Source organism: Arachis stenosperma, chromosome 5 (genome assembly GCF_014773155.1).
Source record: "Arachis stenosperma cultivar V10309 chromosome 5, arast.V10309.gnm1.PFL2, whole genome shotgun sequence".
NCBI lineage: Eukaryota > Viridiplantae > Streptophyta > Magnoliopsida > Fabales > Fabaceae > Arachis > Arachis stenosperma.
Window position 1 is genome coordinate 102,262,102 of NC_080381.1, and position 25,643 is coordinate 102,287,744.

The 25,643-nt window shown below is 39.5% G+C and overlaps 1 protein-coding gene and 2 non-coding genes across 3 annotated transcripts; 2 read left to right on the forward strand and 1 right to left on the reverse strand.

Moving 5' to 3' along the window:
- Positions 1-3,411: 3,411 nt before the first annotated feature.
- On the reverse strand, positions 3,412-5,070 carry LOC130981010 (protein disulfide isomerase-like 1-3). Its single transcript, XM_057904650.1, has 5 exons — positions 5,005-5,070; positions 4,859-4,933; positions 4,491-4,571; positions 4,353-4,403; positions 3,412-3,489 (listed from the first exon to the last, which is right to left on the reverse strand). The coding sequence occupies exons 1-5, from the start codon at positions 5,068-5,070 to the stop codon at positions 3,412-3,414; spliced, it is 351 nt and encodes a 116-aa protein (XP_057760633.1).
- An 8,590-nt stretch (positions 5,071-13,660) lies between these two features.
- Positions 13,661-13,769, forward strand: LOC130983346 (small nucleolar RNA R71). Its single transcript, XR_009087342.1, has one exon. It is a non-coding gene; the product is annotated as a small nucleolar RNA R71 (small nucleolar RNA).
- Positions 13,770-22,305: 8,536 nt separating this feature from the next.
- LOC130984371 (small nucleolar RNA R71) lies at positions 22,306-22,414 on the forward strand. Its single transcript, XR_009088310.1, has one exon. It is a non-coding gene; the product is annotated as a small nucleolar RNA R71 (small nucleolar RNA).
- The last annotated feature ends 3,229 nt before the right edge of the window (positions 22,415-25,643 follow it).

Genomic DNA, 25,643 nt, shown 5'->3' on the forward strand with positions numbered 1-25,643 from the left:
TTCATTCCTCACTCTCAACCCCAAAACACACTTTTTCATAACCAATAATAAGAACATACCTCCCTGCAATTCCTGAGAAGACGACCCGAGGTTTAAATACTCGGTTATCAATTTTAAGGGGTTTGTTACTTGTGACAACCAAAACGTTTGCACGAAGGGATTTCTGTTGGTTTAGAATCTATATCTACAACGCGACTATTTTTATAAAATTCTTTACTAGCAAAAATCCTAACGTCAGCTTGCTAAGAGCGGATTTATCAATATTATTAGGAAAGGGTAGTGAATTCAACTCATCAAGTTTTATGGAGCCGTTGCTGGGGATTGGTTTGAATTTGACAATGATTAAACTGATTGGAGAGCTAGATTAAGCATTTTTTTATTTTTATTTTTTCTCCTTAATTGTTTTCTTATTCATTTCCTAGTGTAACCTTTAAATTCCTTTCTAATCTCTATTTCTCTTTCTTATCTTTCTGAGATTTCTTTAGCTATTCATTATTTATACTTTCACTCTTCTAACTGTTTGATTAATTGCATCACTCAAGCTAATCACTAATTTTAACTAAGGAGATTTCTTCACTTGCTATTTTCTTGCTATGTGTTGACTGTATGACAGGTAGAAGAGGAGAGACTTCATCCTCTTTTGATAGTGAACTTGAGAGAACCTTCCTTAGATTGAGGAGGGAGGCTAGAGGCAAGGGTATAGTTGGAGAAGAACCAGTAGAAGAAGATCTAACAACCACCATGGAAGACGAAGTGCATGAAGATGTTGGAAGAGGAGCTGGAAATCAAGTTGGGCAAGAGAGGAGAGTCTTAGGCTCCTATTTCAACCCAAATCCAGAAAACTGTGGCAACAGCATCCTCAAGCCAACAATCTATGCCAACAACTTTGAGTTGAAACCTCAACTCATCACACTAGTCTAGAATAACTGCTCATATAGAGGAGGTGCTCAAGAAGATCCAAATCAATATCTCAACACATTCTTGAGGATATGCGATACTGTAAAGTCCAATGGTGTACACCCTGACACCTACAAACTATTTCTGTTCCCTTTCTCACTCCGAGATAAGGCAACAAAGTGGTTAGAATCATTCCTCAATGAGAGCCTAACCACATGGGAAGATGTTGTGAACAAATTTCTAGCGAGATTTTACCCTCCACAGAGGATCAACAGGCTAAGAGCTAAGGTGCAAACCTTCAGATAGCTAGATGGTGAAACACTCTATGAGGCCTGAGAGAGGTTCAAAGATCTAATAAGAAAATGCCCACCAGATATGTTTAATGAGTGTGTGCAGCTCCACATTTTCTATGAAGGATTAACCTATGAATCAAAGAAGGCTGTGGACCACTCTTCAGGGGGTTCACTCAACAAGAAGAAGACCATTGAGGAAGCCATAGATGTCATTGAAACTGAAGTTGAGAATGACTACTTCTATGCTTCAGAAAGAGGCCAAAAGAAAGGGGTGCTGGAACTCAATTCTATGGATGCCCTGTCGGCATAAAACAAGGCAATTGCAGCACAATTGGCAGCCTTATCCAAGAAAATGGAAAATAATCAAGTTACAGTTGTCCAAGCTCAAGCACCACCCCAAGAAGAAAATGAACCAGAAGTTGAATGTGAGCAAGCAAACAATGTGCATAACCCCTCTCGACCACCATATGACCCTAGCTCCAAGACATATAACCCAGGATGGAAGAACCACCTAAATTTTGGGTGGGGGAACCAACAAAATCACAACTAAGATCACAACAAACCATACCAAGCCAATCAATACCACAATCACAACTCCAATCATCAGTCAAATAACAATAGACCTTACCATAATCCACCTCACATATCATATCCTTCCAACCAGCAAACACACCACCATCACGACACACTAACCCCAACCTCACAACCGTGTGAAATCAAGGGTAACTTTGAGAGAGTAGAGGCCGTAATAGCACAGCTATCATCACAGCTCACATGGGCCATTTCTACTCTCTTCAAATTTGAAGAACCAAGGTGCAGTAATCTCAAAGCTAGAAGCATAAGTGGGGTTCTTATCCAAGCAAATTCTAATGCCTACACACACATTTCCAAGTGACACCATGGCCAACCCAAGAAGGGAGTGCAAGGCCATCACACTTAGAAGTGGAAAAGTGATAGAAGAAGCCACCGAAAACCAGGAGAACCACAAAGAAGAAGCTGCAGAAAAGCCTGAAAATAGGAAGAAAGAAGAGGACCCTAGCCTATCTTCACCAAAGCCAATCTTGAAGCCTTATGTGCCAAAGGTACCATACCCATAAAGGCTAAAGAAGGATGGGAAGGACAGCCAGTTTTCTAGATTTTTAGAAATCTTCAAAAAGCTCCAAATCAACATACCATTTGCTGAAGCATTGGAGCAAATGCCCCTCTACGTAAAGTTCCTGAAGGAGCTCATGACAAGAAAAAGAAACTGGGGAGAAAAGGAGACTGTAGTCCTAACTGAGGAATATAGTGCCATCATACAAAAGAAACTCCCCTAGAAAATGAAGGACCCAAAGAGTTTCTAAATCCCCTGCATCATAGGGGATATTACTATTGAAAAGGCTTTATGTGACTTGGGGGCTAGCATCAATCTCATGTCCTTGAACATGATGAGAATGATGAGAATTGAGGAAGCCAAACCAACAAGAATGGCACTCTAATTAGCTGACAGGACATTCAAGTTTCCACATGGAGTGGTGGAAGATTTATTGGTGAAGGTGGGGGAATTCATCTTCCCAGCTGACTTTGTTGTGCTGGATATGGAAGAAGAGGCAAACACTCCAATTATCCTAGGAAGGCCATTCTTAGCTACTGCTGGAGCCATCATTGATGTGCAAAAAGGAGAACTAGTCTTGAGATTACATGAGGAAAAAATGGTCTTCAATGTCTTCAAGGCAATGAGTTATCCCAATAAAGCAATAGGAGAATGCATGATGGTGGACACCATAGAACAAATAGTCCAAGGAGTTTTGGAAGAAGAGCAATATGAAGGAAGTATGGAATTGGAGCAACAAGCACCACGTGAAGAACCACCACAAGGAACTATAGAAAGTTCAATCATGACAACCCACAAAGACAACAATGGAGAAGAGGCACCAAAACTAGAGCTAAAAACCCTACCTCTAAGCTTGAAATATGCCTATTCACTACAAAAAATTTTGGTAAAAACGGCCGTTTTTTTGGGTATTTACGACGGTTTGAACTGCCATTATTATCAAGAATGGCGGTTTTGTAAAACGACGTAATTCTGGGCGCCATTCTGGTTATTACGGCGGTTTTTTAAAAACCTCCACAATTCCCTTGGTTAAAAACGGCGGTTTTTGAATAGGTTAAAACGGCGGTTCAAACCGCCGTTATTTCCAGGGGTTAAAATGGCAGTTTTTTGATAGGTTAAAACGGCGGTTCAAACCGCCGTTATTTCCAAAGTTAAAACGGCGGTTTTTGATAGGTTAATACGGCGGTTTGAACCGCCATTATTACCCTGACATAATGACATTTTGGTTGATTAAAACGGCATTTTTAAACCGCCATTTTTACCCTAACAATAGCGTTTTGGTTGGTTAAAATGGCATTTTGAACCGCCATTTTACCCTGACAGTAACATTTTTTATCGTTTAAAAAAGCAGTTTTTACCGATGTTTTTATCGTGTTAAATAAATAATTTTGTGATTAAAATTTCACAATAACAAAAAATCATAATCCATAAATAAAGTATTATAACTCATAAACAAAGTATTAATATAATATATAATTTTTTATTATTGGAAATCAAAAGTAATAACTCCTATACAAAAATTTGTCTTACTAAACTTACCAAAATACAAGCATTGTAATAAGCACTAATTAGTCAAATCTACCATCCAGTTCCCCAAACTATCTTAATATTTAATAATGTATTTAAACTATCTAATAAGTGCTGTTTTTACTACTTCAAATATATATCCTCTTAAGTATGGTCTCCTACTTCAAATAAGACATTTATTACATGCATCTCTTGAAGGTGTGGCAGCTTGACAGGTTCTGGAGGGAGTTTTCCTTGAAGATTTTGTGCACTCAGAATTCTGTTGATCATTTTGTTTTTGGGCAACAAATTATTGGAAGATGATACACCTTTCTTTGCCTTCAGGGACTGCTGATGAAATCTATGCATAACAAGAAAATGGAAGTTTTCAAACCTTTGCAGTATATACCGAATTACATCTCTAAGTACTTTGTTTCTCAATATACTTTATTTCCTTGATTTGTTAGAGAAGCAGATAAACCTAAACAGTTAACACTAATAATAGATGTAGAAAGCATGTGTTATGTACTTTTTGCAAAGATTAGAGTATTAACCTAATATACCATGTATGTTGGTTCCAGTGCTTGGCAATGGCCACACCAAGGAGCATAAACCTAATATTACGATGACAACTTATTAATATGATCAATGTTTACAAGCAAAAATGACTCTTGCAAGCTATGGAACAAGTATTATTGTACCTCAAGGAGAACATCCTTTGACTCATCCAAGACAATGTCATCGAAGTTATCCCCGACAACAATTTTTACGTCACCATCATTCTGCCAAGTTAGCATACATGTTAAATTAGTGGCTAAAATACCAGGCCAAAAGAACATTTATGTAAAATGAAAATAACTCAGTTTCTGGAACTGGATCTGACTTGAGGAAAGGTTTTAACTTGTCATGAAGAAAATCTTCACCAAATGCCTAAGAAAAAAAGCATACATGGAATTTTCAGCCACAACCAAAATTTCAAACATGACTAAGATAGAAGATAGCATTCATGCATATTCATTAACATGATAACAAAATGAACAGGGCCCCTGGCAAGTAGAAAGAAGCGTACCTTAATATTGTCAACAGTCACCTCACCATCATATAAAAATTTTCTCCCATCATTATTTCCAATATATGCAAGTACCTATGCAAGATTCGATGAGTTTCATTCTCACATACTTAGATAAAACGAAGAAAGGGTGGTGGTTCCATTACTTTGGGACCTTTTCCAGTGATGCCAAAGAAGCTTGCTACAGGCTTTCCAGCATCTTCATCGTCCATGAACAAAATGCATGATAAAAGAAAGAAAGATCAATTTTGAGATATCAACAGACAACAGATTAAGCTCCCATTGCTATTAGTATCAAACATAAAATGCTAGAACTGTGATAATTTTACGAATAAGGACAAGGTGATTAGTGTTAGTTCCTATATACCCACAGAGTATTCGTAAAATTTAAAACTAGTTCAGACTAGTGCAGATAAAAACATTTTCTCATATTATAGCTAATAAATAGATAATTTCTCATACCCGCAGTCTCTAGATATATAGCCAAGCTACAAACTATAAAGTAACCTGAAAAAGTTAGGCAGAGAATGTAGCTCGTCCATGCCGTGATGTGCTCACAGCTCTCTCCTGCAACACCTGTTATTTACTTGTATAGCAGTGAGGTTATTTACCTACAAAACAACAAAATTCGATGATAATGTGAGGCCATTCCCAATGATGATAGCTGCAGGACTGTTAAATATAGCATAGTGCTAGGAAAAACATATCTGAACTAAGAACCTCATTGGCACCTCCCACTCCACCAGTTGAGAAAAGATATTAAGATATGAGAATTTAAAAAATTCAATTTAAGAAAGTGAGAGAAACTAACACTAAATTTTCTGGCATATGCTTCAGAGCAAAAAGTGGAGGCACAATAAGCATAATGTCCTCATGATCCACATCCATAAGATCACCCTCACCTATGATAGAACAGAAACACACACTAATAACGTGGTAAAAGCCATCAAAACACCAGGTTTAAATAACAGAATATTGAAACTAAGATATTCACCGAAGTGCGGTTCCTCAAGTTCTGACCAATTTCTCTTTTTCCTCTGGGCAACTTCCGCATGAACAGGAACAACATATTGGAACAAGGATCTTTAAACCATTGGATTGATTTAACAGTAGCCATGCAACCCAAAGCATGTGCAGAGTTAGAATGTCCATGCAAGAGAGCCTTGAGCTAACCAAAACAAGAGGACATATCACATTAATATGACATCAAGACACTGTTGAGGAACATGGCTTTCCATAAACACAAAATACTAGCACTAAAAGCTAAATGGCTAAATCAAATATCAAATATTTATAAAATTTGGAACTTAAAATTAGAAAAGCCATTATTTGTTGCATCGAGAAACACTGAAAAATAAAAATAATAAAAAAATATATAAAAAGAATGTGGGGAAAAATGAATCAGCTTTATCATACTCTCCTGGTATAGGAAATTATAGTTGTCAATAAAGTTTTTAGTAACTTAAATATAGTTGTGCGTATATAATTATAAAGGTTAGCTAATAACCCAAAGTTTTTAATTTTTTTCCTGACAAATTTGCTGTATAATTATCTATCATTTGACTAAAAAGTGAATTAAGAGTATTAGTAAAGGAAGTAAATTAAACAAAGAAAATTTTAGTTTTCTCAATACATTAAATACATAAAAACTTACAAAATCAATATTTACTTTATATTTATAATATTTTTTAACTAATACTTATCAACGTTTTAAACCTAAATATTAAATTTTAAATTAACTATAAATCCTAGTAGCATAAAAATAAAACATTGATTATAAAATCTCATCAAAGATAACCAGAATATTTCTACTCCAACACTCATTAACAAGTACTCGCTGAAACAATGGATCAACCATATGCATTCCTCCAGCACCTTGTATAACTAAAGAAAAGTTCAGGTCCAAATGAGATTATAGAAATTTAGGGAAATAGGTGCAACTATTTTAATTTAGAAATCTCAATAGACAATGGAACAACTAAAGAATGAAAACGTCTTAAGAAACCAAGACAGAAAAGCAAGAAACTTTTTCTTTTTGGAAGATCTAGAGAGTAGAGACCATATGCAATATTTTCCTTACACAGAAAGTTGCATTACTGTGAGCATAGCTCTAATATATTATCACATTGATGTGTGTTAAGTGAGTAACTGATTCTTGTTCTGTTTTTCTCATTCATATTTATTCATTGGAGAAAGTAATATCAACAGATAAGATCATTAGAGGGAAAGGAGGACAGTTTGGAATTAAAATGAGGACTTCAAATTATGCAAGCTCATAAAATTCTTGCCTGGTTCCATAATCAATGCTCCAATATTATTGGACCCTCTATATCTAGATAACAGTTTTGATATGTAAGATGAATAGACTACAGCAAGCTCAGAATTATCCCTGCCCTTGAGAAATATTTTGTCACGTGAAGCAAAGGCTGTGAAAATGTCAAAACAGTATCTGTCATGGTTTCAATCTGGTGCGCGAAATTGTGAACAATACTTTTTTCACAACTCTCATAATCCCCGGTAATGGCTCCACAAACGTGGTAGCTCAATACCATGGCATTACACAACTTCGCACAACTAACCAGCAAGTGCACTGGGTCGTCCAAGTAATAAACCTTACGCGAGTAAGGGTCGATCCCACGGAGATTGTTAGTATTGAAGCAAGCTATGGTCATCTTGTAAATCTTAGTCAGGCAAACTCAAATGTATATGATGATGAACGAAAATAACATAAAAGATAAAGATAGTGATACTTATGTAATTCATTGGTAGGAACTTCAGATAAGCGCATGAAGATGCCTTCCCTTCCGTCTCTCTGCTTTCCTACTGCCTTCATCCAATCCTTCTTACTCCTTTCCATGGCAAGCTTAAGCAAGGGTTTCACCATTGTCAGTGGCTACCTCCCATCCTCTCAGTGAAAACGATTGCATATGCTCTGTCACAGCATAGCGGAATTCATCTGTCAGTTCTCAATCAGGCCGGAATAGAATCCAGTGATTCTTTTGCGTCTGTCACTAACGCCCCGCCCTCAGGAGTTTGAAGCACGTCACAGTCATTCAGTCATTGAATCCTACTCAGAATACCACAGACAAGGTTAGACCTTCCGGATTCTCTTGAATGCTACCATCAGTTCTCGCCTATACCACGAAGACTCTGATCTCACGGAATGGCTGGCTCGTTTGTCAGGCGAGCACTCGGTTGTCAGGCGATCAACCATGCATCGTGTTATCAGGAATCCAAGAGATATTCACTAAGCCTCAGATGCTTGTAGAACAAGAATGGTTGTCAGTCACCTTGTTCATGAGTGAGAATGGTGATGATTCATGACAATCATCACCTTCATTAAGTTGAAGAACAAGTGATATCTTGGACAAAGAACAAGCGAAATTGAATGGAAGAACAATAGTAATTGCATTAATACTCGAGGTACAGCAGAGCTCCACACCTTAATCTATGGTGTGTAGAAACTCCACCGTTGAAAATACATAAGCATAAGGTTTAGGCATGGCCGAATGGCCAGCCTCCCAAAGTGATCAAAAGATCTAAAGAAAAAGGTTCCAAAGATCCGAAGATTCTTAATACAATAGTAAAAGGTCCTACTTATAGAAAACTAGTAGCCTCAGGTGTACAGAAATGAGTAAATGACATAAAAATCCACTTCCGGGCCCACTTGGTGTGTGCTTGGGCTGAGCAATGAAGCATTTTTCGTGCAGAGACTCTTCTTGGAGTTAAACGCCAGCTTTGGTGCCAGTTTGGGCGTTTAACTCCCATTTGGGTGCCAGTTCCAGCGTTTAACGCTGGGATTTCTTGGGGTGACTTTGAACGCCGGTTTGGGCCATCAAATCTTGGGCAAAGTATGGACTATCATATATTGCTGGAAAGCCCAGGATGTCTACTTTCCAACGCCGTTAAGAACGCGCCAATTGGGCTTCTGTAGCTCCAGAAAATCCACTTCGAGTGCAGGGAGGTCAGAATCCAACAGCATCTGCAGTCCTTTTTGGTCTCTGAATTAGATTTTTGCTCAGGTCCCTCAATTTCAGCCAGAAAATACCTGAAATCACAGAAAAACACACAAACTCATAGTAAAGTCCAGAAAAGTGAATTTTAACTAAAAACTAATAAAAATATACTAAAAACTAACTAGATCATACTAAAAACATACTAAAAACAATGCCAAAAAGTGTACAAATTATCCGCTCATCACAACACCAAACTTAAATTGTTGCTTGTCCCCAAGCAACTGAAGATCAAATAAGATAAAAAGAAGAGAATATGCAATGAACTCCAAAAACATCTATGAAGATCAGTATTAATTAGATGAGCGGGGCTTTTAACTTTTTGCCTCTGAATAGTTTTGGCATCTCACTCTATCCCTTGAAATTCAGAATGATTGGCTTCTTTAGGAACTTAGAATCCAGATAGTGTTAATGATTCTCCTAGTAAAGTATGATGATTCTTGAACATAGCTATTTATTGAGTCTTGGCTGTGGCCCAAAGCACTCTGTCTTCCAATATTACCACCGGATACATACATGCCACAGACACATAATTGGGTAAACCTTTTCAGATTGTGACTCAGCTTTGCTAGAGTCCCCAATTAGAGGTGTCCAGGGTTCTTAAGCACACTCTTTTTGCCTTGGATCACAACTTTATTCTTTCTTTTTCTTTCTTTTTCTCCATCTTTTTCGTTTTTTTTTTCGGTCCTTTTTTTTACTGCTTTTTCTTGCTTCAAGAATCATTTTTAATGATTTTTCAGATCCTCAGTAACATGTCTCCTTTTTCATCATTCTTTCAAGGGCCAACATTCATGAATCACAAATTCAAAAGACATATGCACTGTTTAAGCATACATTCAGAGAACAAAAGTATTGCCACCACATCAAATTAATTAAACTATTATTAAATTCAGAATTCATGCAATTCTTTCCTTTTCAATTTAAGCACGTTTTTATTCAAGAAAGGTGATGGATTCATAGGACATTCATAACTTTAAGGCATAGACACTAAGACACTAATGATCACAAGACACAAACATGGATAAACATAAGCATAATTTTCGAAAAACAGAAGAATAAAGAACAAGGAAATCAAAGAACGGGTCCACCTTATTGATGGCGGCTCTTCCTTCCTCTTGAAGGTCCTATGGAGTGCTTGAGCTCCTCAATGTCTCTTCCTTGTCTTTGTTGCTCCTCCCTCATGATTTTTTGGTCTTCTCTAATTTCATGAAGGATGATGGAGTGTTCTTGATGCTCCACCCTTAGTTGTCCCATGTTGGAACTCAACTCTCCTAGGGAGGTGTTTAGTTGCTCCCAATAGTTTTGTGGAGGAAAGTGCATCCCTTGAGGAATCTCAGGGATCTCATGATGAGTGGGATCTCTTGTGTACTCCATCCTTTTCTTGGTGATGGGCTTGTCCTCATCAATGGAGATGTCTCCCTCTATGTCAACTCCAACTGAATAACAGAGGTGACAGATGAGATGAGGAAAGGCTAACCTTGCCAAGGTGGAGGTCTTGTCCGCCACCTTATAGAGTTCTTGGGCTATAACCTCATGAACCTCTATTTCTTCTCCAATCATGATGCTATGGATCATGATAGCCCGGTCTATGGTAACTTCGGACCGGTTGCTAGTGGGAATGATTGAGCGTTGTATGAACTCTAACCATCCTCTAGCCACGGGCTTGAGGTCATGCCTTCTCACTTGAACCGGCTTTCCTCTTGAATCTTGCTTCCATTGTGCGCCCTCTTCACATATGATTGTGAGGACTTGGTCCAACCTTTGATCAAAGTTGACCCTTCTTGTATAAGGATGCTCATCTCCTTGCATCATAGGCAAGTTGAACGCCACCCTCACACTCTCCGGACTAAAATCCAAGTATTTCCCCCGAACCATAGTGAGATAATTCTTTGGATTCGGGTTCACACTTTGGTCATGGTTCTTGGTGATCCATGCATTGGCATAGAACTCTTGAACCATCAAGATTCCGACTTGTTGAATGGGGTTGGTAAGAACTTCCCAACCTCTTCTTCGGATCTCATGTCGGATCTCCGGATATTCACCCTTTTTGAGTGAAAAGGAGACCTCGGGGATCACCTTCTTCAAGGCCACAACTTCATAGAAGTGGACTTGATGCACCCTTGAGAGGAATCTATCCATCTCCCATGACTCGGAGGTGGAAGCTTTTGCCTTCCCTTTCCTCTTTCTAGAGGTTTCTCCGGCCTTGGATGCCATAATGGTTATGGAAAAATGAAAAAGCAACACTTTTACCACACCAAACTTAAAATGTTTGCTCGTCCTCGAGCAAAAAAAGAAAGAAGAGAGTAGAAGAAGAAGAAATGAGGAAGAGGGAGATGGTGGTGTATTCGGCCAAAGAGGGGGAGAAGTGGTGTTTAGGTTGTGTGAAAATGAAGGGTTGAAGAAGGGTATATATAGGAGAGAGGGGGGTAATGGTTCGGCCATTATGGGTGGGTTTAGGAGGGAAAGTGGTTTGAATTTGAAGGGTGAGGTTGGTGGGGATTTATGAAGGATGGATGTGAGCGGTGAAGAGAAAGATGGGATTTGATAGGTGAAGGGTTTTTGGGGAAGAGGTGTTGAGGTGATTGGTGAATGGGGGAAGAAGAGAGAGAGTGATGGTGGGGTGGGTGTGGGTCCTGTGGGGTCCACAGATCCTGTGGTGTCAAGGAAAAGTCATCCCTGCACCAAATGGCATCAAAATTCACGTTTTGAGCCATTTCTGGCGTTAAACGCCGGGCTGGTGCCCATTCCTGGCGTTTAACGCCAGGTTCTAGCCCTTTTCTGGCGTTTAACGCCAGTCTGGTGCCCCTTTCTGGCGTTAAACGCCCAGAATGGTGCCAGACTGGGCGTTAAACGCCCAACTGCTAGGCTTACTGGCGTTTAAACGCCAGCAGCTTCTTCCTCCAGGGTGTGCTGTTTTTCTTCCTGTTTTTCATTCTGTTTTTGCTTTTTTCATTGTTTTTGTGACTTCTTATGATCATCAACCTACAAAAAAAAGATAAACTAACAAAAGAAAATAATTAACTATAAAACATTGGGTTGCCTCCCAACAAGCGCTTCTTTAATGTCATTAGCTTGACAGAGGACTTCTCATGGAGCCTCACAGATGTTCAGAGCCGTGTTGGAACCTCCCAACACCAAACTTAGAGTTTGAATGTGGGGGTTCAACACCAAACTTAGAGTTTGGTTGTGGCCTCCCAATACCAAACTTAGAGTTTGACTGTGGGGGCTCTGCTTGGCTCTGTTTTGAGAAAAGCTCTTCATGCTTCTTCTCCATGGTGACAGAGGGATGTCCTTGGGCTTTAAACACCAAGGATTCTTCATTCACTTGAATGATCAACTCTCCTCTATCAACATCAATCATAGCCTTTGCTGTGGCTAGGAAGGGTCTGCCAAGGATGATAGATTCATCCATGCATTTCCCAGTCTCTAGGACTATGAAATCAGTAGGGATGTAATGGTCTTCAATCTTCACCAAAACATTCTCTACAAGTCCATGAGCTTGTTTTCTTGAATTGTCTGCCATCTCTAATGAGATTCTTGCAGCTTGCACCTCAAAGATCCCTAATTTTTCCATTACAGATAGGGGCATGAGGTTTACACTTGACCCTAAGTCACACAAGGCCTTCTTGAAGGTCATGGTGCCTATGGTACAAGGTATAGAAAACTTCCCAGGATCCTGCCTCTTTTGAGGCAGTTTCTGCCTAGACAAGTCATCCAGTTCTTTGGTGAGCAAAGGGGGTTCATCCTCCCAAGTCTCATTTCCAAATAACTTGTCATGCATTTAGCTTCATGATTGCTCCAAGGTATTTAGCAACTTGCTCTTCAGTGATATACTCATCCTCTTCAGAGGAAGAATACTCATCAGAGCTCATGAATGGCAGAAGTAAGTCCAATGGAATCTCTATGGTCTCATCTTGAGCCTCAGATTCCCATGGTTCCTCATTGGGGAACTCATTAGAGGCCAGTGGACGTCCAGTGAGGTCTTCCTCAGTGGCGTCCTCTGCCTCTTCTTCCTTCCAGAATTCGGCCATGTTGATAGCCTTGCACTCTCCTTTTGGATTTTCTTCTGTATTACTTGGGAGAGTACTAGGAGGAAGTTCAGTAACTTTCTTACTCAGCTGACCCACTTGTCCTTCCAAATTCCTAATGGAGGACCTTGTTTCAGTCATGAAACTTTGAGTGGTCTTTATTAGATCAGAGACCATTGTTGCTAAGTCAGAAGTACTCTGCTTAGAACTCTCTGTCTGTTGCTGAGAAGATGATGGAAAAGGCTTGCCATTGCTAAACCTGTTTCTTCCACCATTATTGTTATTGAAACCTTGTAGAGGTCTCTCTTGATTCTTCCATGAGAAATTTGGGTGATTTCTCCATGAAGAATTGTAGGTGTTTCCATAGGGTTCTCCTAGGTAATTCACCTCTTCCATTGAAGGATTCTCAGGATCATAAGCTTCTTCCTCAGATGAAGCTTCCTTAGTACTGCCAGGTGCATTCTGCATTCCAGACAGACTTTGAGAAATCAAATTGACTTGTTGAGTCAATATCTTGTTCTGAGCCAGTATGGCATTCAGAGTGTCAATCTCAAGAACTCCTTTCTTCTGACTAGTCCCATTGTTCACAGGATTCCTTTCAGAAGTGTACATGAATTGGTTATTTGCAACCATTTCAATTAGTTCCTGAGCCTCTGTAGGCGTCTTCTTCAGATGAAGAGATCCTCCAGCAGAGCTATCCAAAGACATCTTGGATAGTTCAGAGAGACCATCATAGAAAATACCTATGATGCTCCATTCAGAAATCATGTCTGAGGGACATTTTCTGATTAATTGTTTGTATCTTTCCCAAGCTTCATAGAGGGATTCTCCATCCTTCTGTCTGAAGGTTTGGACTTCCACTCTAAGCTTACTCCATCTTTGAGGTGGAAAGAACTTTGCCAAGAAGGCATTGACTAGCTTTTCCCAAGAGTCCAGGCTTTCTTTAGGTTGAGAATCTAACCATATTCTAGCTCTGTCTCTTACAGCAAAAGGGAATAGCATCAGTCTATAGACCTCAGGGTCAACCCCATTAGTCTTGACTGTGTCACAGATTTGCAAGAATTCAGCTAAGAACTGATGAGGATCTTCCATTGGAAGTCCATGGAACTTGCAATTCTGTTGCATTAGAGAAACTAATTGAGGCTTAAGCTCAAAGTTGTTTGCTCCAATGGCAGGGATAGAGATGCTTCTCCCATAGAAATCAGGAGTAGGTGCAGTGAAGTCACCCAGCACCTTCCTTGCATTGTTGGCATTGTTGTTGTTTTCGGCTGCCATGTGTTCTTCTTCTTTGAAGAATTCGGTCAGGTCCTCTAAAGAGAGTTGTGCTTTAGCTTCTCTTAGCTTCCGCTTCAAGGTCCTCTCAGGTTCAGGGTCAGCTTCAACAAGAATGCCTTTGTCTCTGCTCCTGCTCATATGAAAGAGAAGAGAAAAAGAAAATGTGGAATCCTCTATGTCACAGTATAGAGATTCCTTAAGGTGTCAGAGGAAAAGAAAAATAGAAGAAAGAAGGTAGAAGAATTCGAACTTGATGAGATAGAGTTCGAATTGTGCATTAAGAAGGAGTAGTACTCCATAAATAGAAGGATGTGAGAGAGAGGGAAGTGGATTTTCGAAAATTAAATTAAGAAGATTTTGAAAACATTTTGAAAAATTGATTGATAATTTTCGAAAATTGAAAGTGGAAAAGAGAAATCAAGTGATTTTTTTGAAAAAGATTTTGAAATTAGAAGTTAAAAAGATTTGATTGAAAACTATTTTGAAAAAGATGTGGTTGAGAAGATATGATTGGTAAAAAAAAATTTGATTGAGAAGATATGATTTGAAAACAATTTTAAAAGATATGTTTTGAAAATAATTTTAAAAGATTTGATTTTGGAAATTAGTGACTTGCCTAACAAGAAAAGATATGATTCAAACATTAAACCTTTCTCAACAGAAAAGGCAACATACTTAAAATGTTCAATCAAATCATTAATTGTTAGGAAGTATCTTTGAAAAAGAAAAGAAATTGATTTTGAAAACATTTGATTGAAAAGATATGATTTGAAAAAGATTTGATTTTGAAAAACTTTGAAAACTTGAAAAAAAATTGATTTTGAAAACAAAATCTTCCCCTAGCACCATCCTGGCGTTAAACGCCCAGAATGGTATACATTCTGGCGTTTAACGCCCAAATGCTACCTCTTTGGGCGTTAAACGCCCAACCAGGTACCCTGGCTGGCGTTTAAACGCCAGTCTGTCTTCTTCACTGGGCATTTTTGAATGCTCAGCTTTTTCTGTATAATTCCTCTGCAGTATGTTGTGAATCTTCAACTCTTTGTATCATTGACTTGAAAAGACACAAATTAAAAATATTTTTGGATTTTTAATAATCAAAATGCAACTAGAATCAAACAACAATGCATGCAAGACACCAAACTTAGCAGTTTGTATACTACTGACCCTAACAAAAATGAAAATGCTCATGAGACACACAAGACACTCAAGTCAATAGAATTCAAAGATCAGAACAAGTAAATCATCAAGAACATCTTGAAGATCACTAAGACATATGAATGCATGCAATTGACACCAAACATAAGATGAGACACTAGACTCAAACAAGAAATATTTTTGAATTTTATGATTTTGTAATTTTTTTGTGTTTTTCGAAGATTAAGTGGGGAAAGATATCAAAATTCTTAATGAGAATTCCAGGAATCAGTGCAATGCTAGTCTAAGACTCCGGTCCAGAAATTAGACATGGCTTCACAGCCAGCCAAGCTTTCAAAGAAAGCCTCGGTCCAAAACACTAGACATGATCAAAGGTCAGCCAAGCCTTAGCAGATCACTGCTCCAAAAGCAAAATTAATGAAAATCAACAAGCTCTTGTGGTGATAAGTTGAAACCTCGGTCCAATCAGATTAGACATGGCTTCTCAGCCAGCCAGATTTCAACAAATCATCATGAAACTCTAGAATTCATCTTCAAGAATTTCGAAAAAAATAAATACCTAATCTAAGCAACAAGATGAACCGTCAGTTGTCCAAACTAGAACAATCCCAGGCATTGTTACCAAAAGCTTGCTCAAAACTTGAACAATCCCCGGCAACGGTGCCAAAAACTTGGTGCGCGAAATTGTGAACAATACTTTTTTCACAACTCTCATAATCCCCGGTAATGGCTCCACAAACGTGGTAGCTCAATACCATGGCATTACACAACTTCGCACAACTAACCAGCAAGTGCACTGGGTCGTCCAAGTAATACCTTACGTGAGTAAGGGTCGATCCCACGGAGATTGTTAGTATTGAAGCAAGCTATGGTCATCTTGTAAATCTTAGTCAGGCAAACTCAAATGTATATGATGATGAACGAAAATAACATAAAAGATAAAGATAGTGATACTTATGTAATTCATTGGTAGGAACTTCAGATAAGCGCATGAAGATGCCTTCCCTTCCGTCTCTCTGCTTTCCTACTGCCTTCATCCAATCCTTCTTACTCCTTTCCATGGCAAGCTTAAGCAAGGGTTTCACCATTGTCAGTGTCTACCTCCCATCCTCTCAGTGAAAGCGATTGCATATGCTCTGTCACAGCATAGCGGAATTCATCTGTCGGTTCTCAATCAGGCCGGAATAGAATCCAGTGATTCTTTTGCGTCTGTCACTAACGCCCCGCCCTCAGGAGTTTGAAGCACGTCACAGTCATTCAGTCATTGAATCCTACTCAGAATACCACAGACAAGGTTAGACCTTCCGGATTCTCTTGAATGCTGCCATCAGTTCTCGCCTATACCACGAAGACTCTGATCTCACGGAATGGCTGGCTCGTTTGTCAGGCGAGCACTCGGTTGTCAGGCGATCAACCATGCATCGTGTTATCAGGAATCCAAGAGATATTCACTAAGCCTCAGATGCTTGTAGAACAAGAATGGTTGTCAGTCACCTTGTTCATGAGTGAGAATGGTGATGATTCATGACAATCATCACCTTCATTAAGTTGAAGAACAAGTGATATCTTGGACAAAGAACAAGCGAAATTGAATGGAAGAACAATAGTAATTGCATTAATACTCGAGGTACAGTAGAGCTCCACACCTTAATCTATGGTGTGTAGAAACTCCACCGTTGAAAATACATAAGCATAAGGTTTAGGCATGGCCGAATGGCCAGCCTCCCAAAGTGATCAAAAGATCTAAAGAAAAAGGTTCCAAAGATCCGAAGATTCTTAATACAATAGTAAAAGGTCCTACTTATAGAAAACTAGTAGCCTCAGGTGTACAGAAATGAGTAAATGACATAAAAATCCACTTCCGGGCCCACTTGGTGTGTGCTTGGGCTGAGCAATGAAGCATTTTTCGTGCAGAGACTCTTCTTGGAGTTAAACGCCAGCTTTGGTGCCAGTTTGGGCGTTTAACTCCCATTTGGGTGCCAGTTCCAGCGTTTAACGCTGGGATTTCTTGGGGTGACTTTGAACGCCGGTTTGGGCCATCAAATCTTGGGCAAAGTATGGACTATCATATATTGCTGGAAAGCCCAGGATGTCTACTTTCCAACGCCGTTGAGAGCGCGCCAATTGGGCTTTTGTAGCTCCAGAAAATCCACTTCGAGTGTAGGGAGGTCAGAATCCAACAGCATCTGCAGTCCTTTTTGGTCTCTGAATTAGATTTTTGCTCAGGTCCCTCAATTTCAGCCAGAAAATACCTGAAATCACAGAAAAACACACAAACTCATAGTAAAGTCCAGAAAAGTGAATTTTAACTAAAAACTAATAAAAATATACTAAAAACTAACTAGATCATACTAAAAACATACTAAAAACAATGCCAAAAAGTGTACAAATTATCCGCTCATCACAACACCAAACTTAAATTGTTGCTTGTCCCCAAGCAACTGAAGATCAAATAAGATAAAAAGAAGAGAATATGCAATGAACTCCAAAAACATCTATGAAGATCAGTATTAATTAGATGAGCGGGGCTTTTAACTTTTTGCCTCTGAATAGTTTTGGCATCTCACTCTATCCCTTGAAATTCAGAATGATTGGCTTCTTTAGGAACTTAGAATCCAGATAGTGTTAATGATTCTCCTAGTAAAGTATGATGATTCTTGAACATAGCTATTTATTGAGTCTTGGCTGTGGCCCAAAGCACTCTGTCTTCCAATATTACCACCGGATACATACATGCCACAGACACATAATTGGGTGAACCTTTTCAGATTGTGACTCAGCTTTGCTAGAGTCCCCAATTAGAGGTGTCCAGGGTTCTTAAGCACACTCTTTTTGCCTTGGATCACAACTTTATTCTTTCTTTTTCTTTCTTTTTCTCCTTCTTTTTCGTTTTTTTTTCGGTCCTTTTTTTTTTACTGCTTTTTCTTGCTTCAAGAATCATTTTTAATGATTTTTCAGATCCTCAGTAACATGTCTCCTTTTTCATCATTCTTTCAAGAGCCAACATTCATGAATCACAAATTCAAAAGACATATGCACTGTTTAAGCATACATTCAGAGAACAAAAGTATTGCCACCACATCAAATTAATTAAACTATTATAAAATTCAGAATTCATGCAATTCTTTCCTTTTCAATTTAAGCACGTTTTTATTCAAGAAAGGTGATGGATTCATAGGACATTCATAACTTTAAGGCATAGACACTAAGACACTAATGATCACAAGACACAAACATGGATAAACATAAGCATAATTTTCGAAAAACAGAAGAATAAAGAACAAGGAAATCAAAGAACGGGTCCACCTTATTGATGGCGGCTCTTCCTTCCTCTTGAAGGTCCTATGGAGTGCTTGAGCTCCTCAATGTCTCTTCCTTGTCTTTGTTGCTCCTCCCTCATGATTCTTTGGTCTTCTCTAATTTCATGAAGGATGATGGAGTGTTCTTGATGCTCCACCCTTAGTTGTCCTATGTTGGAACTCAACTCTCCTAGGGAGGTGTTTAGTTGCTCCCAATAGTTTTGTGGAGGAAAGTGCATCCCTTGAGGAATCTCAGGGATCTCATGATGAGTGGGATCTCTTGTGTACTCCATCCTTTTCTTGGTGATGGGCTTGTCCTCATCAATGGAGATGTCTCCCTCTATGTCAACTCCAACTGAATAACAGAGGTGACAGATGAGATGAGGAAAGGCTAACCTTGCCAAGGTGGAGGTCTTGTCCGCCACCTTATAGAGTTCTTGGGCTATAACCTCATGAACCTCTATTTCTTCTCCAATCATGATGCTATGGATCATGATAGCCCGGTCTATGGTAACTTCGGACCGGTTGCTAGTGGGAATGATTGAGCGTTGTATGAACTCTAACCATCCTCTAGCCACGGGCTTGAGGTCATGCCTTCTCAATTGAACCGGCTTTCCTCTTGAATCTTGCTTCCATTGTGCGCCCTCTTCACATATGATTGTGAGGACTTGGTCCAACCTTTGATCAAAGTTGACCCTTCTTGTATAAGGATGCTCATCTCCTTGCATCATAGGCAAGTTGAACGCCACCCTCACACTCTCCGGACTAAAATCCAAGTATTTCCCCCGAACCATAGTGAGATAATTCTTTGGATTCGGGTTCACACTTTGGTCATGGTTCTTGGTGATCCATCAATTGGCATAGAACTCTTGAACCATCAAGATTCCGACTTGTTGAATGGGGTTGGTAAGAACTTCCCAACCTCTTCTTCGGATCTCATGTCGGATCTCCGGATATTCACCCTTTTTGAGTGAAAAGGGGACCTCGGGGATCACCTTCTTCAAGGCCACAACTTCATAGAAGTGGACTTGATGCACCCTTGAGAGGAATCTATCCATCTCCCATGACTCGGAGGTGGAAGCTTTTGCCTTCCCTTTCCTCTTTCTAGAGGTTTCTCCGGCCTTGGATGCCATAATGGTTATGGAAAAATGAAAAAGCAACGCTTTTACCACACCAAACTTAAAATGTTTGCTCGTCTTCGAGCAAAAGAAGAAAGAAGAGAGTAGAAGAAGAAGAAATGAGGAAGAGGGAGATGGTGGTGTATTCGGCCAAAGAGGGGAGAAGTGGTGTTTAGGTTGTGTGAAAATGAAGGGTTGAAGAAGGGTATATATAGGAGAGAGGGGGGGTAATGGTTCGGCCATTATGGGTGGGTTTGGGAGGGAAAGTGGTTTGAATTTGAAGGGTGAGGTTGGTGGGGATTTATGAAGGATGGATGTGAGTGGTGAAGAGAAAGATGGGATTTGATAGGTGAAGGGTTTTTGGGGAAGAGGTGTTGAGGTGATTGGTGAATGGGGGAAGAAGAGAGAGAGTGATGGTGGGGTGGGTGTGGGTCCTGTGGGGTCCACAGATCCTGTGGTGTCAAGGAAAAGTCATCCCTGCACCAAATGGCATCAAAATTCACGTTTTGAGCCATTTCTGGCGTTAAACGCCGGGCTGGTGCCCATTCCTGGCGTTTAACGCCAGGTTCTAGCCCTTTTCTGGCATTTAACGCCAGTCTGGTGCCCCTTTCTGGTGTTAAACGCCCAGAATGGTGCCAGACTGGGCGTTAAACGCCCAACTGCTAGGCTTACTGGCGTTTAAACGCCAGCAGCTTCTTCCTCTAGGGTGTGCTGTTTTTCTTCCTGTTTTTCATTCTGTTTTTGCTTTTTTCATTGTTTTTGTGACTTCTTATGATCATCAACCTACAAAAAAAAGATAAACTAACAAAAGAAAATAATTAACTATAAAACATTGGGTTGCCTCCCAACAAGCGCTTCTTTAATGTCATTAGCTTGACAGAGGACTTCTCATGGAGCCTCACAGATGTTCAGAGCCGTGTTGGAACCTCCCAACACCAAACTTAGAGTTTGGTTGTGGCCTCCCAATACCAAACTTAGAGTTTGACTGTGGGGGCTCTGCTTGGCTCTATTTTGAGAGAAGCTCTTCATGCTTCTTCTCCATGGTGACAGAGGGATGTCCTTGGGCTTTAAACACCAAGGATTCTTCATTCACTTGAATGATCAACTCTCCTCTATCAACATCAATCATAGCCTTTGCTGTGGCTAGGAAGGGTCTGCCAAGGATGATAGATTCATCCATGCATTTCCCAGTCTCTAGGACTATGAAATCAGTAGGGATGTAATGGTCTTCAATCTTCACCAAAACATTCTCTACAAGTCCATGAGCTTGTTTTCTTGAATTGTCTGCCATCTCTAATGAGATTCTTGCAGCTTGCACCTCAAAGATCCCTAATTTTTCCATTACAGATAGGGGCATGAGGTTTACACTTGACCCTAAGTCACACAAGGCCTTCTTGAAGGTCATGGTGCCTATGGTACAAGGTATAGAAAACTTCCCAGGATCCTGCCTCTTTTGAGGCAGTTTCTGCCTAGACAAGTCATCCAGTTCTTTGGTGAGCAAAGGGGTTCATCCTCCCAAGTCTCATTTCCAAATAACTTGTCATGCATTTAGCTTCATGATTGCTCCAAGGTATTTAGCAACTTGCTCTTCAGTGATATACTTATCCTCTTCAGAGGAAGAATACTCATCAGAGCTCATGAATGGCAGAAGTAAGTCCAATGGAATCTCTATGGTCTCATCTTGAGCCTCAGATTCCCATGGTTCCTCATTGGGGAACTCATTAGAGGCCAGTGGACGTCCAGTGAGGTCTTCCTCAGTGGCGTCCTCTGCCTCTTCTTCCTTCCAGAATTCGGCCATGTTGATAGCCTTGCACTCTCCTTTTGGATTTTCTTCTGTATTACTTGGGAGAGTACTAGGAGGAAGTTCAGTAACTTTCTTACTCAGCTGACCCACTTGTCCTTCCAAATTCCTAATGGAGGACCTTGTTTCAGTCATGAAACTTTGAGTGGTCTTTATTAGATCAGAGACCATTGTTGCTAAGTCAGAAGTACTCTGCTTAGAACTCTCTGTCTGTTGCTGAGAAGATGATGGAAAAGGCTTGCCATTGCTAAACCTGTTTCTTCCACCATTATTGTTATTGAAACCTTGTAGAGGTCTCTCTTGATTCTTCCATGAGAAATTTGGGTGATTTCTCCATGAAGAATTGTAGGTGTTTCCATAGGGTTCTCCTAGGTAATTCACCTCTTCCATTGAAGGATTCTCAGGATCATAAGCTTCTTCCTCAGATGAAGCTTCCTTAGTACTGCCAGGTGCATTCTGCATTCCAGACAGACTTTGAGAAATCAAATTGACTTGTTGAGTCAATATCTTGTTCTGAGCCAGTATGGCATTCAGAGTGTCAATCTCAAGAACTCCTTTCTTCTGACTAGTCCCATTGTTCACAGGATTCCTTTCAGAAGTGTACATGAATTGGTTATTTGCAACCATTTCAATTAGTTCCTGAGCCTCTGTAGGCGTCTTCTTCAGATGAAGAGATCCTCCAGCAGAGCTATCCAAAGACATCTTGGATAGTTCAGAGAGACCATCATAGAAAATACCTATGATGCTCCATTCAGAAATCATGTCTGAGGGACATTTTCTGATTAATTGTTTGTATCTTTCCCAAGCTTCATAGAGGGATTCTCCATCCTTCTGTCTGAAGGTTTGGACTTCCACTATAAGCTTACTCCATCTTTGAGGTGGAAAGAACTTTGCCAAGAAGGCATTGACTAGCTTTTCCCAAGAGTCCAGGCTTTCTTTAGGTTGAGAATCCAACTATATTCTAGCTCTGTCTCTTACAGCAAAAGGGAATAGCATCAGTCTATAGACCTCAGGGTCAACCCCATTAGTCTTGACTGTGTCACAGATTTGCAAGAATTCAGCTAAGAACTGATGAGGATCTTCCATTGGAAGTCCATGGAACTTGCAATTCTGTTGCATTAGAGAAACTAATTGAGGCTTAAGCTCAAAGTTGTTTGCTCCAATGGCAGGGATAGAGATGCTTCTCCCATAGAAATCAGGAGTAGGTGCAGTGAAGTCACCCAGCACCTTCCTTGTATTGTTGGCATTGTTGTTGTTTTCGGCTGCCATGTGTTCTTCTTCTTTGAAGAATTCGGTCAGGTCCTCTAAAGAGAGTTGTGCTTTAGCTTCTCTTAGCTTCCGCTTCAAGGTCCTCTCAGGTTCAGGGTCAGCTTCAACAAGAATGCCTTTGTCTCTGCTCCTGCTCATATGAAAGAGAAGAGAAAAAGAAAATGTGGAATCCTCTATGTCACAGTATAGAGATTCCTTGAGGTGTCAGAGGAAAAGAAAAATAGAAGAAAGAAGGTAGAAGAATTCGAACTTGATGAGATAGAGTTCGAATTGTGCATTAAGAAGGAGTAGTACTCCATAAATAGAAGGATGTGAGAGAGAGGGAAGTGGATTTTCGAAAATTAAATTAAGAAGATTTTGAAAACATTTTGAAAAATTGATTGATAATTTTCGAAAATTGAAAGTGGAAAAGAGAAATCAAGTGATTTTTTTGAAAAAGATTTTGAAATTAGAAGTTAAAAAGATTTGATTGAAAACTATTTTGAAAAAGATGTGGTTGAGAAGATATGATTGGTAAAAAAAATTTGATTGAGAAGATATGATTTGAAAACAATTTTAAAAGATATGTTTTGAAAATAATTTTAAAAGATTTGATTTTGGAAATTAGTGACTTGCCTAACAAGAAAAGATATGATTCAAACATTAAACCTTTCTCAACAGAAAAGGCAACATACTTAAAATGTTCAATCAAATCATTAATTGTTAGGAAGTATCTTTGAAAAAGAAAAGAAATTGATTTTGAAAACATTTGATTGAAAAGATATGATTTGAAAAAGATTTGATTTTGAAAAACTTTGAAAACTTGAAAAAAAATTGATTTTGAAAACAAAATCTTCCCCCTAGCACCATCCTGGCGTTAAACGCCCAGAATGGTATACATTCTGGCGTTTAACGCCCAAAATGCTACCTCTTTGGGCGTTAAACGCCCAACCAGGTACCCTGGCTGGCGTTTAAACGCCAGTCTGTCTTCTTCCCTGGGCATTTTTGAATGCTCAGCTTTTTCTGTATAATTCCTCTGCAGTATGTTCTGAATCTTCAACTCTTTGTATCATTGACTTGAAAAGACACAAATTAAAAATATTTTTGGATTTTTAATAATCAAAATGCAACTAGAATCAAACAACAATGCATGCAAGACACCAAACTTAGCAGTTTGTATACTACTGACCCTAACAAAAATGAAAATGCTCATGAGACACACAAGACACTCAAGTCAATAGAATTCAAAGATCAGAACAAGTAAATCATCAAGAACATCTTGAAGATCACTAAGACATATGAATGCATGCAATTGACACCAAACTTAAGATGAGACACTAGACTCAAACAAGAAATATTTTTGAATTTTATGATTTTGTAATTTTTTTGTGTTTTTCGAAGATTAAGTGGGGAAAGATATCAAAATTCTTAATGAGAATTCCAGGAATCAGTGCAATGCTAGTCTAAGACTCCGGTCCAGGAATTAGACATGGCTTCACAGCCAGCCAAGCTTTCAAAGAAAGCTTCGGTCCAAAACACTAGACATGACCAAAGGTCAGCCAAGCCTTAGCAGATCACTGCTCCAAAAGCAAAATTGATGAAAATCAACAAGCTCTTGTGGTGATAAGTTGAAACCTCGGTCCAATCAGATTAGACATGGCTTCTCAGCCAGCCAGATTTCAACAAATCATCATGAAACTCTAGAATTCATCTTCAAGAATTTCGAAAAAAATAAATACCTAATCTAAGCAACAAGATGAACCGTCAGTTGTCCAAACTAGAACAATCCCAGGCATTGTTACCAAAAGCTTGCTCAAAACTTGAACAATCCCCGGCAACGGCGCCAAAAACTTGGTGCGCGAAATTGTGAACAATACTTTTTTCACAACTCTCATAATCCCCGGTAATGGCTCCACAAACGTGGTAGCTCAATACCATGGCATTACACAACTTCGCACAACTAACCAGCAAGTGCACTGGGTCGTCCAAGTAATACCTTACGTGAGTAAGGGTCGATCCCACGGAGATTGTTAGTATTGAAGCAAGCTATGGTCATCTTGTAAATCTTAGTCAGGCAAACTCAAATGTATATGATGATGAACGAAAATAACATAAAAGATAAAGATAGTGATACTTATGTAATTCATTGGTAGGAACTTCAGATAAGCGCATGAAGATGCCTTCCCTTCCGTCTCTCTGCTTTCCTACTGCCTTCATCCAATCCTTCTTACTCCTTTCCATGGCAAGCTTAAGCAAGGGTTTCACCATTGTCAGTGGCTACCTCCCATCCTCTCAGTGAAAGCGATTGCATATGCTCTGTCACAGCATAGCGGAATTCATCTGTCGGTTCTCAATCAGGCCGGAATAGAATCCAGTGATTCTTTTGCGTCTGTCACTAACGCCCCGCCCTCAGGAGTTTGAAGCACGTCACAGTCATTCAGTCATTGAATCCTACTCAGAATACCACAGACAAGGTTAGACCTTCCGGATTCTCTTGAATGCTGCCATCAGTTCTCGCCTATACCACGAAGACTCTGATCTCACGGAATGGCTGGCTCGTTTGTCAGGCGAGCACTCGGTTGTCAGGCGATCAACCATGCATCGTGTTATCAGGAATCCAAGAGATATTCACTAAGCCTCAGATGCTTGTAGAACAAGAATGGTTGTCAGTCACCTTGTTCATGAGTGAGAATGGTGATGATTCATGACAATCATCACCTTCATTAAGTTGAAGAACAAGTGATATCTTGGACAAAGAACAAGCGAAATTGAATGGAAGAACAATAGTAATTGCATTAATACTCGAGGTACAGCAGAGCTCCACACCTTAATCTATGGTGTGTAG